The 19,564-nt window shown below is 45.8% G+C and overlaps 1 protein-coding gene and 2 pseudogenes across 1 annotated transcript; 1 reads left to right on the top strand and 2 right to left on the bottom strand.

Annotated features, from left to right (window-relative positions):
• Positions 1–1,321: 1,321 nt before the first annotated feature.
• LOC115642000 (olfactory receptor 51G2-like) lies at positions 1,322–2,257 on the bottom strand. The gene has a single exon (XM_030545331.1). It carries the CDS (start codon positions 2,255–2,257, stop codon positions 1,322–1,324), a length of 936 nt encoding a protein of 311 aa, XP_030401191.1.
• Positions 2,258–14,338: 12,081 nt separating this feature from the next.
• LOC115642002 lies at positions 14,339–15,274 on the bottom strand (annotated as a pseudogene).
• Positions 15,275–17,492: 2,218 nt separating this feature from the next.
• On the top strand, positions 17,493–18,427 carry LOC115641843 (annotated as a pseudogene).
• The last annotated feature ends 1,137 nt before the right edge of the window (positions 18,428–19,564 follow it).

Below are 19,564 nucleotides of genomic sequence, written 5' to 3'. Positions count from 1 at the left end.
GGTCTGTAACATATCCCTACTGCTATATTCTTATTATTAGAATATGGAATTTCCACCCATAATAATTCTAAGTTTGGTTCATTTATGATTATTACTTCAATTGCCTCTTCCTCACCAGCATGACCTATTCTGTTCTTTCAATATATTTTGTACTCTGGGATCACTGTGTCCCATTGATTATCCTCATTCCACCAAGTTTCTGTGATGGCTATTATATCAATACCCTCATTTAATATGAGGCACTCTAGTTTATCCATCTAATTATTTAGCTTTCTGCATTACATTATGTTCATGAATGGGATTTTTTTTTATTTGATTGTTTCTCAACAGGTCCTACCTGTATTTTATCACCTTCCATCCTCTCCTCCTTACTAAGACATAGAGAATCTCCATTAGTCTATCCTCTCTAAAGGTTGTCACTCTCCAAACGATGTGCTTGTCTGCACCTGTCAGCTTTCCCAAAACCCTTAGTTTAAAAACTCCTCTACGACCTTCTCACTCTTAAGTGCCAGGGATCTGGTTCCATTTTGGCTTAGGTGGAGCCCATCTTTCCTGTATAGGCTCCCTCATTCACAAAAGTTTCCCCATTTCCTAATAACAAATGCAGCACTACTCTGGCTCTGTGACATTACACTCAGATGGGGGTGGACTCATCAGGTGTGCAGTGCACAGTCATCAGTGGAAGAGCAGTTGCCTAAATGACTGCACCTGGGGCTCCTGTTTTAATCATGTCTCTGACACGATTCAGTCACATGCCCCTGGTTGAGGGCAGAGGAAAAGGGGGGTGACTGTGTCCCTTAAATAGCTCTTGAACACAGCTGTTGCTGTGCTCATGGATCACGTAGTATCCTGAGTGCTCAGGAGGGGTGAGGACTGGAACTGCAGAACACCTCTCAGCTATTTCCCCGGCTCATGGATGTTTAACCAGAGACGGAATGGTGACAGGTGAGGTATAATGGGAAACAACATCCACATCCCTTCTCTTTATTGACTTTATCAAGAGGAATTCTGAGGTCGGAGCAGGCACCAATACAGCTCTTTATAAGCAAACATCACACTGGTCCACTGGCTCTCTATGAACACAGACACATTGTAAAAGCTGCTACCTGCCTTGGTCTCCTTCCCCAATGTGCTAGCCTACCTCACCAGCCCCTCTCTCATTCTTTCAGGCCTTATATCATGTCTGAACCTCTCTTTACAGAGTGGAGTTCACTAGATCTCATCATCTCGGATGTAACATCCTGAATAGAATTGGTGCTCGTGGCCCATGTTTTTCATCTCCCATGTCACTGGAGCTGGAGCTAAGTGAGGTACTGACCCTTCACTTGAAGAACACCCTGATTATCCTTGCAGAAAGTTGTTGGCTTTTCACAGTGTACACAATTGGGTTCATAAGTGGTGGGACAAACAGAGAGATGTAGCCCAGGAAAAGGTTGAGCAAAGGAGGAGAGCTCTTCCAATATCCGTGTATCAGACCCAAGCCAAGCTGTGGCGTGTAAAAGAGCAGGACAGCACAGAGGTGAGAGACACATGTGTTCAGGGCCCTAAGGCACTCCGTATGGGACGTAATTTTCAGCACTGTTTTGAGGATCATCACATACGAAAGGAAGATGAACAGTGAATCCAACCCCAACACAGTGACTGTAAGAAAGAAGCCATAGATGTAGTTGACTGTGATGTCCGTACAAGCCATCTTAACAAGATCCTGGTGCAGGCAGTAGCAATGTGAGAGGATATAGACTCGACAATATTGGAACCGTTTAAGGAGAAAGGGGAGTGGGAATATTAAAGACACCCCTCTCAGCACAAACACCAGTCCCATCTTTCCAATTCTTGGCAGGGTGAAGATAGAAGCGTATCTCAGTGGGTTACAGATAGCAACGAATTGATCAAAGGCCATCAACAGGAGTACTGATGATTCAATGAATGAAAGTGAGTGGATGAAGAACAGCTGGGCAAAACAAGTATCCAGACTGATCTCCCTAGAGTTAAACAAGAATATACCCAGTGTTGTCGGCATGGTGGATATGGCCAAGGCAAAGTCTGTGATGGCTAACATGGAAAGAAAAATGTACATGGGCTCATGAAGGCTCGGATCTGTTTTTACAATGAACAGAATGACTGAATTTCCTACTATCGAAATAACATACATTAAGCAGAAGGGGATAGAGATCCAGAGATGGACGTCTTCCTTCCCAGGTATCCCGGTGAGAAGAAATACTGCAGAGTTCAATTTGGTGTCATTGACAGCTGACATAATGTACTGGGCAGGTCCGAGGAGTTTTGAAATATCCTTCCTTAAAGGAAAAAAAACAAACAAACCACAAGACTAGATGATATTTAATGAGACATCTTTCTGATCTCAGTGCAAGAGATTCCCAGGAGGTCAAGGAAGATAATCTAAAGCATGGCCCTTGATACGCACCATCAATAGGAACATAGGCAGTGCCAGACTAGATCAGATCTGTAGTCCATCAAGCCTCGTATCCTATGCCCAGTACCAGATGGTTCAGAAGAAGGTGAAAGAAGCCCTGAAATAGACATCTATGAGATAACCTGCTCCCAAGGAAAGTTTCTCCCCAAGACTCACTAATTAGACATATATTGTAGTATAAATTAGGCAGGTTTAAAGCCCTTCTACTGGTTTTTCTGTTAAGTCCTCACAACTGGAATTGGATTTTTTGCTTACTCATATAAACATCCAGTCCGTTTCAGCTCTTGGGCCCACTGATATCTTGTGGTTGGGAATTCGGCAGCCTACTTGAGTGCTGTGCAATTTTACAATTGTGACCTTTCCATTGACAACCTTTCTGGCCCTCCATTTTGGAGTGTGGTCCATTGTACCCGTGACACGTGTATAAACACATGGCAAGTGCATAGTGAAAAAGGTCATTGTATTTATCTGTCCTGCATTGAAGCCATTTGTTAATGTATTTCCTTCACAGGTGGAGGGTAAGGAAGGCAAGGGAAGGCAGGCTGCTCTTTGTCTGATGCTGGTGCTGGCAGCTTGGTCCACATGGCAGCCTGGCCCCCGTGCTCCAGGTCCGGAAAGGCTGGGGTTGGGCCACACCCTGGGAGCGGGGAGGCTTGGGAACTTGGGGCACTGGTCTGGGGCACAGCCTCTTGCTGCGGTGGGGGGCTGGCTTGGCTGCATGGGGGCTTGGGGGGTCATGGAAGGGGTTTGGGCCTTCGTTGGAAGGAGCAGGATTTGGGGTTTGCCTGCCCAGGTGGGGATTCACCACCACCCATGGTTTCCTTGCCTAATTTTTATATATATTATTTTCTCCACTCCTCAGGTCCTATGTTATGCAACTGTCTCTTTGCAGTACAGGGATAAATTCTTAAGCCCAGTTTCTTAATTCAGTAATAATGACTTCAACTGCATCACTCCAGATAAACCTGTATAAATTCGACCAGAACCAGGCCCTATTACATTTCTCTACCAAATACTCCCAGTGATCCACTCTGACCTAGAGGAATCCCTCCAAGAGAAGCTGAAATTCTTTGCTTCGCCAATGTTGACTGACTCCAGGGAATTCAATCATCCTACAGGTCTCATTTTCTCCTCACAGAACCTGCATCTTCTTCCCATGCAAGTGTCTGTCATTGGGATTTCTTCAGAACTTGAAAAGATCGCAGCGTCTCAGCCCTCCTTCACTCACTTGTCAGCAAACAAAAGTCTAGTAGCTCCTCTGTCCCTGGGTTAACAGCTGACTGGTTCTCCTCAGGTTCTGTTCTGTCAGTCTGTAGCCTGTACCCAGAGTGGTAACAGGCATTGGGGCCACTATAGAAAATATTCATTCCCTGAGCTCTCACTCACTAGTACATACCCCAGATGTGTTATTCAGGCATGGTGAGGGTTTGCAGGAAGTGGAATTCAAAGATAAATGAATGAGTATTCATTAAAATGGAACTTCATTTCCTACAGGAAAGGAATCCATTGCGCTCTCTCGCTCTCTCTCTGCCCCTCCCTCTCTCTTGTATTCATAAAATCCATAGCACCTGGGAATGGCACTGGGACAGACATGTAACTGAGCTGCCATAATGAAGGGACATGTTAAACCCACTTCTTGTGATGTTTGCTGTAGAGCTATAGTGAGTTAATTATTGGGATGTTGATGTTATGGATATATTGCGAGAAACCAGTACGGTTCATAGCAGGCTGCTAGAAAACAAGCAGGTAGGGAAGGAACAGCTCAAGAAAACCTATCGCTCAGTCAGCACTTCAGGGAGGTTGAAAGACAGAACGGGAGCTGCAAGCTGGGAGGAGCCTATTTCTGGGCTCCAGTCACATTGCACAGCTTGTTTTACCACATCTTGGAGTCTGTCCAGAGGTGGGTCAGCTGCTGTGAGTAGCTCTTCAGACTGACAGGCACAGATACCTCTGGGGATGTCTGAAGGCCTTGCCCTGCCTGGGTCCTTGTCAGAGTGGGAGGGCTTGGGGTCAGAGACGTGTACAGACTGTTGTTTGAAAACCCTTCAATTCTCCCATGTTTCGCTTTATTCCCACTGTTCAGCTTAAAGAGTAGTTTGGTTTAAGAAGCCTGGCTGATCACGCATCTCACCACCAGTCACTCACAAGTTCCCAAAGGGAAGAACCACAGGACAGAGCCTGAGTGTAGGAGGATTGCGAGATTCTACTCCATGAGAGGGAAGGTTACCTTCCCTGACATCTGGCTCTCAGAGACCAGAGAGGGGGATGAGATGCAGTTAGTCCTGTAACTTTTAGTGGTGTCTACAGAGCAGAGATGCTAGAGCCCTGAGCCATTCAGGAAACAGAAATATCCCCTGTCTGACCTGTTACCAAAGAGCAATGCAGCTCTGAATACCTGAGTTCATAACTGATCCACCCAAATAATAAAACCTTTGAAAATACATTTGCTAATTAAATTTCCAGGAGCAAATAAACCATTAACTGATATTCCAAATAAACCATTAACTGTGGTCTCTTGTCATTCAGCCTCTGGCAGGATCGGGCCCAGAGCACACTGCACCTCCAGAAATGGGACCCACGGAGAAAGCATCATTCAGGAAAGTGCAGTTTTTTAGCACTCCAAGCTCGCTTGGGATGTCAGATTTCTGTGCAGCTTCACTGACCCCCTGAGAAGCATGGGCGGATGTAGGGGAGGGGTTCCCAAGCTCCCCAGTGCTACCAGCCCTTCACTGAGTCACCCCGACAGCCCAGCTCAGTCCTCTGCCGCTGCACAGAACATCTGCAAATGGAAAAAAACCTTGTAGCCTTTTCCCTTCATTTGCATTGTAAAGATAGTGAAACCTGCCAACGTACCCAATTCCTGCTAGAAGGGGAGCCGCTGACACCAGAGGTCTTCAACCAAAAGGACAAGAAGTCAGTGTAGAGGTAGCACAGGCAGCAGGCAGTATCTGTTCAGACAGGAAGGCAACTGCCTTTATGAAGCATGTTTGAATGTTCCCTTGGGGGCCACTTGGCCATCAGGGAACCTCAGCTGCTTAGCTTAGTGTGCACCAGCTTTAATCCCCTCATGGCAAATGGTAAACTGCAGAAGGCAAAATCACAGAGGACATGTGGTGATCCTACCCAACATGACTGCAGTGCAAGCCCTGCTGCAGGCTGTATTCCTGGAATCTGGGCTTCACATCACTGTTCATATTGTTCTGATTAGTCACTTGGCTACCTCGGGGGCTGCTGAGCAGTAACTATGATGCTGTCACAGCTGTGATCTTGTTGAAATAAATAATAATAATCAATAATAGAGGATCAGATTTCTCCCAGACAGCCTCCTGTCCTGCATGACATACTCAGAGTGCAAGCTACAAAAGGGAGATTCTACAAGGCTGCTTACTTGGAAATTTTCTTGGATCATTCCAGTATGATATAAACTTCCTCTCTGTTATGGTGTTTAAGTGCTGGAATAAATTGCCCAGGGAGGTTGTAGAATCTCTATCCTTGTAATTTTAAGAGCAGGTTAGACAGACACCATGATCACAGGAGTCTGGACTTGATGACCTTGAAGTCATGCAATTCTCCCTAAACCATAACAGGAGGCTTCAGGCTCCAGGAATCCTCAAAGTTAGGTACACATCTCAGCGATCCACTGGTAGCTACACTCTCCCACACACCCATAATCTCTGGATCTCCACAGCTGCTCTAGGACCCTCTCCAGCTCCTGGCTAGCACAGATTCATCAGAGATGTGCTACCTTTTCCTGTCACAGTAGCCACTGCCCACGGGATCTGTTGAAGGGGTCTTGTACAGGATGGAGGGGGCTGATGGGCACAATACCCCAGCCATAGACTGGTTGGGAAGTTTTAACCTTTCCATACCCAGAGTGCAGCCAGACACTCAGTCTATGCAACCTTCATTTACGTTATGAGGAAGAAGCAGATGAAAAGCCTCCAATTTCTCTTGGGGATCCATAATCTCAGCTTTGTAAACAAAGTCCATTGCCCATCTATCCCATGTTGAGTGAATAGTGACCTATATCAATGAGTTTGCATGGAACAGATCCCTGTGCAGTGCAAGATGGTATAAATCTGGGTTTATTCTCCACCAAGGGTGGAAGGCTGGGAAACTGGGAATCTGGCTGTTGTCTCGTGTTTGTCCTTGAATGTCTTTGGAATAAAACACTCAGGTAGCTTAGTTGGGTGTGTGGTGTTACCTGCTCCTGTGTTGGGTAACAACATTGCCTGGAGAGGCCAGCAGCCCAGTCTGAGAGAGGCCAGCCCAGCTGACTGGTTACGGGGCTCAGTGGTTCCCCAGACTGCACCCCGGGGGGACAACCTGTCACAGAGTTTGTAGAAGAAATTAACAAATTAAACAGAAAAAAGTCACTAGGACCAGATGATATTCACCCAAGAGTTCTGAAGGAACTCAAATATGAAAACTGCAGAACAACTAACTATCACTTAAATCAGCTTCTGATGACTGGCAAATAGCTAATATGATACTGATATTTAAAAAAGGCTCCAGAGATGATTCCAGCAATTACAGGCATGTCAACCTAGCTTCAGTACAAGGCAAACTGATTGAAACTATAGTAAAGAATAGAATTATCAGACACATGAATGGACATGATTTGTTGTGGAAGAATCAGCATGGCTTTTGCAAAGGAAAATTATGTCTCATCAGTCTATTAGAATTCATTGAGCTGGTCAACAAATGTGCACAAGGGTGATCCAGGGCATATAGTGTACTTGGACTTTCAGAAAGCAGTAGACAAGATCCCACAACAAAGGCTCTTAAGAAATGTGAGCAGTCATGGGGTAAGAAGGAAGGTTCTCTCCTGGCTCAGTAACTGGTTAAAAGAGAGGAAGCAAAGAGTAGGAATAAATGGCCACTTTTAGAATTGAGAGAGGCAGCTAAGGATGTCATAGAATATCAGGGTTGGAAGGGACCTGAGGAGGTCATTTAGCCCAACCTGCTGCTCAAAGCAAGACCAATCCCCAGACAGATTTTTGTCCCAGATCCCTAAATGATCCCCTCAAGGAGGGAACTCACAGCCCTGCATTTAGCAGGCAAATGGTCAAACCACTAAGCTATCCCTTCCCCACAGAGGGCTGTATTGAGAGTGCTCTGATTCCACATATTCATAAATGATCTGGAAAATGGAGTAAACAATGAGGTGGCAAAATTTGCAGATGAGATTAAATTATTCAATATACATAACTCCAAAGTAGACTGTGATGAGTTACAAAGGGATCTCAGAAAACTTAGTGACTGGGAGAACACATTTTTTTGTTGACAAAAGCAAATTAATGCATATTGGAAAAATATAATTCCAACTATCACAATGTTTCAAACTCTGTCTGTGTGATAATTTCCAAGAGTCCTTCTGAATTCTTGTTTCCGTTGCCTCAATCCCTATACCTCTGCAATACTGACTGGCAGATAAGTAGTTGAGGCCATGAATTAAGGAAGAATCAGAAAGAATTTGGAAATAGTGAGACTATTCAGTATCAATTCAGTTACAGTTTTACAGTAACTAAATATTTTGAAAATCTATATGCCCATGTGGATCAGGGCACAAGCCAATCTCTCAGTGTCAGGCTTTAGGGTGACAGTATCATTGCGGTCAAATCACACACACCCCATCAGTCTACTGCTGTTTTCTTAGACCTTCTTCTGCAGCACCTGGGGCTGTCACTGTCAGAGAGAGGACACTGGACTAGATGGACTACAGGTCTGATCCACTAGGCCACTCCTACATTGGAAATGAGCGAAGTTTCCCCCATGGAAACAGACATTGTCATGCTGGGTTATAATGTTGTGCTCCACAGAATGGGCATGAAGGGCACAAGGGTCCTGGTATTCAGGGCTACGGGTTTGAACCTCTGTTACTTCCTGTTTCATTTGGTGAGGCACTTTATGTAACAAGAGAAGCCGTACAGGTGCCTGTCTTAGCATTTGCCCCTTGTGTGTGAGATTTCTCACTGGTGAGACACATTCACTGATTACTCCTCAGCCAAGGGAGCAGGTGTGACAGAAGGCACCTTACCCCCTGCAGAGGAAAAACTGTGGGGAACGTGAGGTGTCTCTGAGATTGCAGGATCCAGGTGCAACAATGCTGCCTCTGGCAGGACATAACTGAAAGTATCAATTTGGGACAAAATGCTTAGAGCGGGGCAGTCAGATCCAGTTTCCCATTATTGCCACCAGCATCACTCCTTATGGAGATGACTGGTTGTCATGAAGTGTTTGGGAGTTATGGCCCTGCACCCCCACTTCCTGTGATTCACCGTGACTCTCAGTCAGCCAATAAAACAGAAGGTTTATTAGATGACAGGAACAGAGTCTAATATAGAGCTTTTAGGTAAGACAACAGGACCCCCTCAGTCAGGTCCATCTTGGGCCTCTCTCCATTTCCCCAGCCAGCTCCAAACTGAAACTCCCTCCAGCAGTCTACCCCAGACACACCACAGCTCCTCCTCCAGCCTTTGTCTAGTTTCCCGGTGTGATGTTATTGACATAATCTGTAACTGTGTAGATCTCTGTTGTGACATCTGTTATATATTTTGAGCAAATATTGTATAAAGGTTGTCGTGTAAGGGATGTTATATCCTTGGGGGCAGCCGGTTTAGGAAGAAATCACTTGAGGCCAGACAGCAGACAGCTAATAAAACTACCATATATTTACAGACACAGAGCTCACCTAACTAGCCGAAGCTGGCTGGGCTATCCCCTAGTAATCTAACTCAGTTGCCATAAGAACAAAAACCATGACAACCAAATACACAACATATTCCTCCCCCCCAATAAGAACATCCCCTAAATAAAACACACACTAGACTAGAGAAGGTGGGTAGACTGCCTCCATTCCCGGCTAAACCCTGGGGATTATTTTGCCCCATAACCATGGGTTCATCCTAGCTAAAGATCCAGCCAATGAGGAGGCTTTCTGTCTCTAGGTGGATTACGGCGAACTTCTGGTGTTGTTGCACCCGTAAGTACCATGGGCTCAGGGTCCGCAGCACGAACAGGTGAGGAGGTGGTATCAGCTCGTGCTGGGCAAAGGAGTATCTCAGCTGCCGGCAGTAATGGAGGAGAACAGTCAGGAACAGGTGATTCGTGATTCGGTGTCTCACTAGAAGAGGTGAAGTCAGACCACTCAACTGCAGAGGTGTCCTGAGGACTGGCATGACCTGGCAACAGCTGATCTACATGTCGCCGCCAGGTAAGATTCTCTGCAGTCCGGACTGTGTAGGAAACAGGTCCTGTCTGAGTGATGATAGTAGCAGGGACCCATTTAGCTCTGGAAGTATAATTCCGAGCCAAAACTGGCTATCCCGGGCTAAAGGTTCAGTCTTTTGCACTGGGTGCCCATCTGAGGACTTGATATTGCTTCTGATGTTGCACAATTTGTCAGGGTTCAGAAGGTTTCAGCAGATCAAAGCAAGTGCACAGCTGTCGTCCCATCATTAGAAAGGCCGGGGATGCCTGGGTCGTAGCATGAGGTGTGTTTCTGTAGGAAAATAACAAGGTATCGAGATGCTTTTGAATGGAGTGTTGTCCCCTTGCTGATTTCAAAGGGTGTTTCATTGTCTGCACAAATCTTTCAGCTAATCCGTTGGTGGATGGATGATATGGTGCTGACGTGATGTGGTGTATCACATTTGCCTTCACAAAATTTTGAAACTCCTGAGAGAAGAACTGTGGTCTGTTGTCGCTCACAAGTTGTTCTGGCAGACCGAAATGACTAAAGAGTCCCCGTAGTTTTTGGATAGTACTCTCTGCAGTAGTGGACCGCATTATAGAGACTTCTGGCCATTTAGAATGGGCATCTACTGCCACCAAGAACATGCTTCCTTCAAGGGGGCCAGCGAAGTCAATGTGAATACGTTGCCACGGGTTTTCAGGTCAGTCTCATGGGTGTAGGGGTGCCCATTGGGGTGCATTCCTCACACACTGACATGACATACAAGCTTTTGCCTTCTCTTCAATAGCACTGTTCAATCCAGGCCACCAAAAATAGCTTTGTGCAATTTCCTTCATGCGCACAATTCCACAGTGACTGGAATGTAGCTGTTCTAACATCTGTGATCCCAGTGGTGGTGGAATAATGACACGTCTCCTCCACAACAAACAGAGAGGTTTGTTGAGATTTTCCATGCATCACCAGGTCCATAACTTGGGACAATACTGGGTCAATGCGAGTTGCCTTCTTTATCGGAGTAGCAGTGATGGGTGTATTCTCTACCTGTTCAAAGTAGAAGATTTCCTTTTGGGCACTATCTTGATGTTTGACCGGCAAAGGCAACCTTGAGAGGCCATGTGCATTGCCGTGCAGAGTGGATTTCCGATATTTGATTTCATATGCGTGTGCTGAAAGTAACAATGCCCAGCGTTGCATATGACTAGCAGCTAATGGGGCAATGCCTGTGTAGGGTCCGAAAATTGATGTCGGAGGTCTATGGTCTGTGAGAAGAGTAAACTTTCGCCTAAACAAGTACTGAGGAAACTTCCGAATTCCAAAAACAATTCCTAATGCCTCGTGTTCGATTTGGGCATAGTTAGTTTCTGCTTTGCTTAGAGTGTGTCAAGCAAAAGCAATAGGTCTTTCTTCTCCCAAAGGCATAATGTGTGACACGACTGCTCCCACTCCAAAAGGGGAGGCATCGCAGGCCAATTGTAGGGGTAAGGATGGATCAAAGTGCGTTAGAACTTCAGAATTTGGCAGTGTATCCTTAGCTTTGTTAAATGTAACATCACAGGCTTCAGTCCACTTCCAGGCCTTGTTCTGCCCCAGGAGCTCATGAAGTGGTTTTAGCAGTTTGGCTAACTGTGAGATGAACTTTCCATAATAGTTCAGTAGTCCTAGAAACGAGCGCAGCTGGCTTACATGTCAAGGTTGGGGAGCCTCCACAATAGCTTTAACTTTTGCAGGGGCCTTATGAAGACCCGCAGCATCAATGATGTGTCCCAAATATTCAACAGAGGGCTGGAAGAATTCACATTTGTCTTTGCGAACTCGTAGGCCATACTCTTCCAGTCTTTGTAGGGTAGCCTCTAAATTCTTTAAGTGATCCTCTTCATTCCTTCCAGTAACCAGGATATCATCCAGATAGCACTGAACTCCTGACAAGCCACACAAGATCTGGTCCATAGCCCTCTGGAACAGGGCAGGAGCAGACATTATTCCGAAGGGTAGGCAACAGTATCGATAAAGCCCCTTATGAGTAACAATAGTCAACAGCTCTTGGGACTTTTCATCGACGTGCATCTGTAAATATGCTTGACTCAGATCAATCTTACTGAACTTTTGTCCCCCAGCCAGACCTGCGAAGAGGTCATCGAAGCAGGGAAGCAGGTTTTGCTCTGCACACAACACTGGGTTGACAGTGACTTTAAAATCACCGCAAATCCGGAAAGAGTTATATTTTTTCACTGTTGGAACGATAGGAGTGGTCCATGAGCTATGGATAACTGGTATTAGGACTCCATTGGTGACCAGGCATTCCAGGTCTGCTTCAACTTTTGGCCTGATGGCAAATGGCACAGTTCGGGCTTTCAGATATTTTGGTGTACTGTCAGGTTTAATGTTCAATGTCACAGTGATTCCCTTCATACTTCCCAAATCATCTCCAAAAACAGCAGCATGTTTCCTTAGTATAGGGGTTAGACTAGTTTCTTCTTTAGTCATCCGGCGCACTTCTGCCCAGTTCAGCTGAATCTTCCCAAGCCAAGACCTACCCATTAAGGCTGGGTAGTTACCTCTCACCACAAACAGTGGCAATTTAGCAGCTTGTCCATTCAGCTCCACCTTGACATCAATAGTGCCCAACATGGGCACAGCTTCTCCCATATACGTCTTCAGAACAGTTTTTGTTGCCTTAAGCGGAAGATGCTGTAGCTTTTCTTTATACACAGTCTCGGAGACCAGCGAGACGGCTGCACCGGTGTCCAGTTCCATGCGTATAGGTTTGCCATCCAACAACGGGGTTACCCAGTATTCATGTGAGCCCACTGCCAAAGACAAAACATGCAGTGACACTTCCTCTTGCGATGAGGTGTCACCTTGATCATCCTAGGTCTGCTCTAGGGTATGCAGGGTTCCTCTTTTTGTCGGCCAGACCACAGGCCTCTTTTTCTTTTGTTTACAGGCACACTCAATGTGTCCTTTTTTGCCACAGTGTCAACACACCCAGTCCTTACACCAGCATTCTGATGCCTGGTGATCCGGCTTACCACAGCGGTAACATTCTTGACTCTGCACAGTTTTGTGGGTAGGTTCTTGTGACACTTTTTGCACCCTAAGGGATGCACCGATGTATTTCGCCTCCCTTGTAGCCAGTTCCATGGAGACAGCAATATCAACAGCCTTCTGTAATGTAAGCTGAGCCTCTGTCAGTAGGCGCTTCCGTATAGCTTCACTGCACAGGCCACACACTAACCTGTTATGCAGGGCATCATTTAACATCTCTTTAAATTCACAGTGTTCTGCTAGCTTTTTTAAAATTGCTACAAATTATACAACTGTTTCATCTTCTTTTTGGTCTCTTTTATGGAACCGAAATCTTTCAGCAATTACCAGTGGGGTTTTGGGGAAAAATGAGAGCCCAGGATTTCCACGATGTCACTGTAAGATTTAGTCTCAGGCTTACCAGGGTGTAGTAAGCTGCGTAGCAGGGAGTAGGTTTTAGCCCCTACAATGCTTAAGAATATTGGCACCTTCTTCGCTTATATAATGTCATTTGCAATAACAAAAAGCTCAAAACACTCAGTATACACCTGCCACTGCTCTGTATTCTCATCAATAGGTTCCAGTGGCCCGGTCGGAGTAGCCATGATTTTTAGTTTCACTTTCACAGTCAGTGCAAACAAGCAGTTTTTTGGTTTGTTCTTTACCTTGACTTCTACTTCCTTCTGTTACTGGAGCAGCACTGGAATCCCACCCTCGTCGCCACGTGTTATATCCTTGGGGGCAGCCGGTTTAGGAAGAAATCACTTGAGGCCAGACAGCAGACAGCTAACAAAACTACCATTTATTTACAGACACAGAGCTCCCCTAACCGGCCGAAGCTGGCTGGGCTATCCCCTAATAATCTAACTCAGTTGCCATAGGAACAAAAACCATGACAACCAAATACACAACAAGCGCTCTATGGAGAGGTTATGGTTTGCTGGTTATGATTATCCTGTCTATAGGTGTGTTTCATTTGTATAGTTGAAGTTATGAAGTTATACTGGCTCTATACTGTCTGTATTTCAAGCTTATGCTGTGCTTCTGGGAGACATCCCAGACAAGTTGGTGTCAGCTCTGCCTAGCCTGCTTGATGGCCCATTAAGGACCATCAGTTACACAACTGACCCATTGAGAGAAGGCAGATACACCTTGTGACTCAGCAAAGTATGCAAGGACTTGCCCATGTGACTGCAGGCTCCATTTTGCTGTAATTTTCCACAGTAAGAACAGAGAGGTGTTCTTACACCTGGAAAAGCCTATAAAAGGCTGAAGCCTCATCTCCATCTTATCTTCAGTCCTGCTTCTTACCTCTGGAGGAACTTTGCAACACTGAAGCTATGAATCAAGGACTGAAAGACCCATCCCAGCTGCGAAGGTACTCCAGGCACTTGATTTTAACCTGTAGTTTGTTCCATCACTGCTACAAGCCTGAACTAAGAACTTTGCGATTACTGTATGAAACTGATTCCATTTAACCAATTTGAGCTCTCAGCTCTATCTTTTTTCCTTTTATGAATAAACCTTTAGATTTTAGATTCTAAAGGATTGGCAACAGCGTGATTTGTGGGTGAGATCTTTTTTGTATATTGACATGGGTCTGGGGATTGGTCCTTTGGGATCAAGAGAACTTTTTTTTCTTTTCTTTCACCAGCACTAGAGCCAGTTGATGAACTGACCCTTCACTTTCTGAATGCCCTGATTATCCTTGCACGAAGGTGTTTGCTTCTCAAACTGTACACAATTGGGTTCATCATGGGCGGAACCAGCAAGCAGACATAGCCCATGAGAATCTGAACCAAGGGAGAAGAGCTATTCCCGAATCTCTGTACTACAGACAAGCCAATTCCTGATATGTAGAAGATGAGGACAGCACAGAGGTGGGAGACACAGGTGCTCAGTGCCCTCACAAACTCTGCATAGGATGCGATGCTCAGCACTGTTTTCAGAATCATCACATAAGATAGGAGGATGAGCAGCGAGTCCAGCAACACTGTGGAGATTGTGACAAACAAGCCATAGATGCTGTTGACTCTGATATCCGAACAAGCCATCTTCATGACCTCTTGGTGCAGGCAGTAGGAATGGGAGAGGACATTGGCTTCACATTATTAGAAACGTTTCAGGAGAAAGGGCAGTGGGAATATTACGGCAACCCCTCTTAGCACAAACACGAGTCCCATCTTGGCTATTCTCTGCAGGGTTAAGATGGAAGCATATCTCAGTGGGTTAGCGATCGCGATGAAATGGTCAAAGGCCATCAACAAGAGTGTGGAGGATTCAATGCATTGAAGCGAGTGGATGAAGAACAGCTGGTCAAAACAGGCATCGAAGCTGATCTCCCTAGAGTTAAACAAGAATATATCCAGTGTTGTTGGTATGGTGACTATCGATAAGCCAAGGTCCGTGATGGCTAACATGGAAAGGAAAATGTGCATGGGCTCATGAAGACTTGGATCTGTTTTTATAATGAACAGAATGACTGAATTTCCTACTATCGAAAAAACATACATTAAGCCTAAGGGGATATTGAACCAGAGATGCATGTCTTCCTGCCCATGTATCCCAGTGAGAAGGAACACTGCAGAGCTGAATTTAGTGTCATTGACAGCTGACATAATGTACTGAGAAGTCCGAGTAGATTTGAACCTTTCCTCCTGAAAGGAAAAACAAGAGGATACTAGATGCCACTGCCTTTCTGCAGTACACTGGATAAATTCTCAGGGTCAGGTTCTGACTTTAATAACAGTGAGTTCAACTGTGTCACTCCAGATTTACATGTGTAAATTCGAACAGAACCAGGCTCTATTAACATTTCCTTACAAAATGCTCCTGGTGATGCCCTCTATTCCTCAAGAATCCCTCCAAGAGAAGGTGAAATGCTTTGCCAGACCAACGTTGACTGAATCTAGAGAGTTCAATCATCCTACAGGCTTCTCTTCATTCTCACAGGACCTGCATCCTCTACCCATGCAAGGGTCTGTAAATATCTGGCAAGTTACAAACTAACAGACTATTACTTCAGCTGGATGGGAGAGGCTTCACAAATGGGCGAATAGTGCAAACACTAGGATTGCACTAATATCTATCTGAGTGTCCTACTTACTTCAACCATGCCCATGTAAAAGGTGACGTGCATAAGTTACATGCAACCACTATTACCCTCCCCTTTCCTGCACCTCAGTTCTACTCTTTGCTGAAACACAGACCAGTGGTTCTGTAGTCTCATGACATTTTGGAAACTCTTGCACAGGTATTGCAGAGGGATTGAATGCTAGATTAGAGATTGCTACCCTGAAGGTCCTGGATTTCATTCTCTGAAATGATTCCCGTTCATCCCGCAGAACCAGGTGGACAGGCAGAACTGCAGGGTCTCAATGCGAGGATGAGACAATGGTGTAGGAAGGAGGGGTTTAAGCCCTCTGCAATAGCTGTGCAAGACTTTCCAAAAAGTCCTGAGAGAACAGAACCACTGGACTCTTTTTCAGCAAAGAGTAGAGCTGAGGTGCAGGAAAGGGAAGTGTTATAGTGGTTGTATGTAATTTACTCACATGACATCTTACATGAGCATGGCTGAAGTCACTTGCACATTCAGCTGGATATTAATGAAAACCTAGTGTTTCCATTATTCACCCACTTGTGACACTAACCACTCCCCTGCCCAACTGAAGTAACTGTCTGCGTTAGCTTGTAACTTGCCACATATGTACAAGACCTTGGAATGGGGAAGATGCAGGTCCTGTGAGGAGGAAGAGAAGCCTGTGGGATGATTGAATGCTCTGGATTCAGTCATTGCAGGCCAGGCAAAGCACTTCAGCTTCTCTTGGAGGTATTCTTGGGTGTCAGAATGTATCACCATGAGCATTGGGTAAGGGAAGGTTAATAGAGCCTGATTCTGATCAAATTTACACAGTAAATCTGGAGTGACACCATTGAAGTCACAGTTACTGAATTCAGAACCTGGCCCTGAGAATTTATCCCATGTGCTGGAAAGAGAAAGTGGCACAATTTGGATGCAGGAGTGGAGAATATTATACACACACACACACACACACACACACACACACACACACACACACACACACACACACACACACATAATGATAGATATAGATATAGATGATATAGATATAGATATAGATATACACACACACACACACATAATGAGGGAATGAAACACCTTGATAAATAGCTTCAATGCAGGACACATAAATATAATGACTGCTTTCACCATGCACTTCTCATGTCATGATACAATGGGTCACATTCAGACATGGAGGGCCAGAAAGGGTGTCGATTGGAAGCTCGTAATTGTAAACTCACACAGTGCTCGAGCAGGCTGTGGAATTCCCAGGCACAAGATATCAGGGCCCAGGAGTTTCGCAGGATTCAAAGAGGGACTAGATGTTTATATGGGTAACCAGAAAATCCAATTACATTAGTGAGGATTCTTTTAAAAAGTTTTGGAACTGCTATAGACCTTCCTCATGTACACCACAAAACATGTCTAACCAGTGAGTGTAAGGAGGAAACTTTCCCTGGGAGCAATTTATTGCAGAGCTGCCTATTGCATGGCTATTTCCACATTCCTCTGAAATATCTGGTACTGGCCACTCGATACTGGGCTGGATGGACTATAGGTCCTTCTAGCAATGCCTATCTTCCTATCTGTGATGTAAATCCAAGATTCTGTTTCGCTGATTTTCCTTGAGCTCCTGGGAATCTCTAGACTTGCACTGAGAGCAGAATGATGTCTCATTAATTATCATCTAGTCTCCTGTTCTTTCTCCTTTCAGGAAGAAAAGTTCAAAACTCCTCAGATCTACCCAGTACATCATGTCAGCTGTCAATGACACCAAATTCACACCTGCTGTGTTCCTTCTCACTGGGATATCTGGGCAGGAAGACGTTCATCTCTGGATCTCTATTGTCTTCTGCTTAATGTATGTTATTTCGATAGTAGGAAATTCAGTCATTCTTTTCATTATAAAAACAGATCCAAACCTCCATGAGCCCATGTACATTTTCCTTTCCAAGTTGGCTATCACATACCTTGGCTTATCGATAGCCACCATGCCGACGATACTGGGTAAATACTTGTTTAACTCTAGGGAAATCAGCCTAGATTCATGTTTTGTTCAGCTGTTCTTCATCCATTCTCTTTCATTCATTGAATCCTCTGTGCTCCTGTTGATGGCCTTTGACTGCTTCATTGCAATCTGTAACCCACTGAGATATGCTTCCATCTTAACTCCACCTAGAATAGCTAAAATGGGACTGGTACTTCTGCTAAGAGGGGTGGCCTTAGCATTCCCACTCCCTTTCTCCTGAAATGGTTCCAATAATGTCAAGCCAATGTCCTCTCCCATTCCTACTGCCTGCACCAGTTGGTCATGACGATGGCTTGTTCAGACATCACAGTCAACAGTATCTATGGCTTGTTCATAATAGTTTTCATGGTGGGGTTGGACTCACTGCTCATCCTGCTATCTTATGTCATGATCCTCAAAACAGTGCTTAGCATCACATCCCACGCGGAGTGCCTCAGAGCCCTGAGCACCTGCATCTCCCATGTCTGCGCCATCCTGGTCTTCTACATGCCAGTGATTGGCCTTTCTCTGGTACACAGATTTGGGAAGAGTTTTTCTCCCTTGCTTCAGATTCTCCTGGGCTATATCTACATGCTGGTCCTGCCCCTGATGAACCCAATCGTGTACAGCATGCAAAGCAAACACCTTCGCACGAGGATAATCAAGGTGTTCATCAAGTGAAGGGTCAATTCATCACCCAGCTCCACCTACTATCTCCACTCTCTACAGAGAAGTTCAGACAGGGTCTAAGGCCTGGAGGAATGGGAGAGGGGCTGGTGAGGGAGGACAGTGCACTGGGGGAAGGAGACCAAGGCAGGCAGCAGCATTTACAAAGTGACTGTGTTTGCAGAGATCCAAGGGACCAGTGGGATGTTGGTGCACAAACAGCCATATCGGTGGCTCCTCCAACCTCAGAATTCCTGTGAATACAGTCACTAAGAGAAGGGATGTGGATGTTTTTTCCCACAGTACCTGTCACTGTCCCATCTCTGGTTAAACGTCCACAGATCATGAAAAAAAAAAAACTGCAGACCTGTTCTGCAGTGGCAGTCCTGGCCTTTCCTGGGCGCTCAGGGTGTTGCATGATCCATGGGAGCTGCACCAAATGTGGACAGGGGCTATTCAAGGTGCATGGACACCCACCTTTCTGCTATGCCCTCAGCCAGGTGCTTGTGACTGAGTCGTGTCAGAGACCAGATAATGCAGGAGCCTCAGGAGAAGCCAATCCGTCAGCCCCTCCCCCATTGATGGCTCTGAACTCAACTCACCTGCTGAGCCCACCCCCCACCAAAGCAGAGCAGAGCTGAGTGTGTGAGAGAGGATCTGACACACAGGAGTCCTGGCAAGAGACTCTCGCCCAGATTCTCCCCCTAGTTTGTGCTGTCCCAGCAATGCAAAAGGGGGGGAATGACCTCAGGTCCCCAGAGAGGCACTGCTAATTCCTATCCCAGCTCACACCATTCAACGTAGGCTGACCACCTTTTCAAAAGGCAAAAGCAAGACACATGCAGGAGCCCTGCCCCACTCTGTGGCACCCTCCATGCCCTTCTTTCCCCCTGAGGCCTCACTCCCTGGTCCCTCTTCTCTCCCAAGGCCCTGACCCTGGACAGGCCGGACGCTTGAGCCAGGCAATGGTAAGAACTGTCTGGGGAGCACGGATGTTTTACCTGCCGTGGGCAGGAGGGGGCCTGAGAGCAGCCCCCAGCCCATGTCCCCAACCCCCAGTATATGTGTTTGTGTGGGAGCTGAGGGGGGCATAAACTCTTACAGACACAAAGGGGGGCGTAATCAAATAAGTTTGAGATCCACTGATTTAGT

This window comes from Gopherus evgoodei, unplaced genomic scaffold, assembly GCF_007399415.2.
Source record: "Gopherus evgoodei ecotype Sinaloan lineage unplaced genomic scaffold, rGopEvg1_v1.p scaffold_36_arrow_ctg1, whole genome shotgun sequence".
Classification (NCBI taxonomy): domain Eukaryota; kingdom Metazoa; phylum Chordata; order Testudines; family Testudinidae; genus Gopherus; species Gopherus evgoodei.
This window is presented reverse-complemented; position numbering and strand designations above follow the sequence as displayed.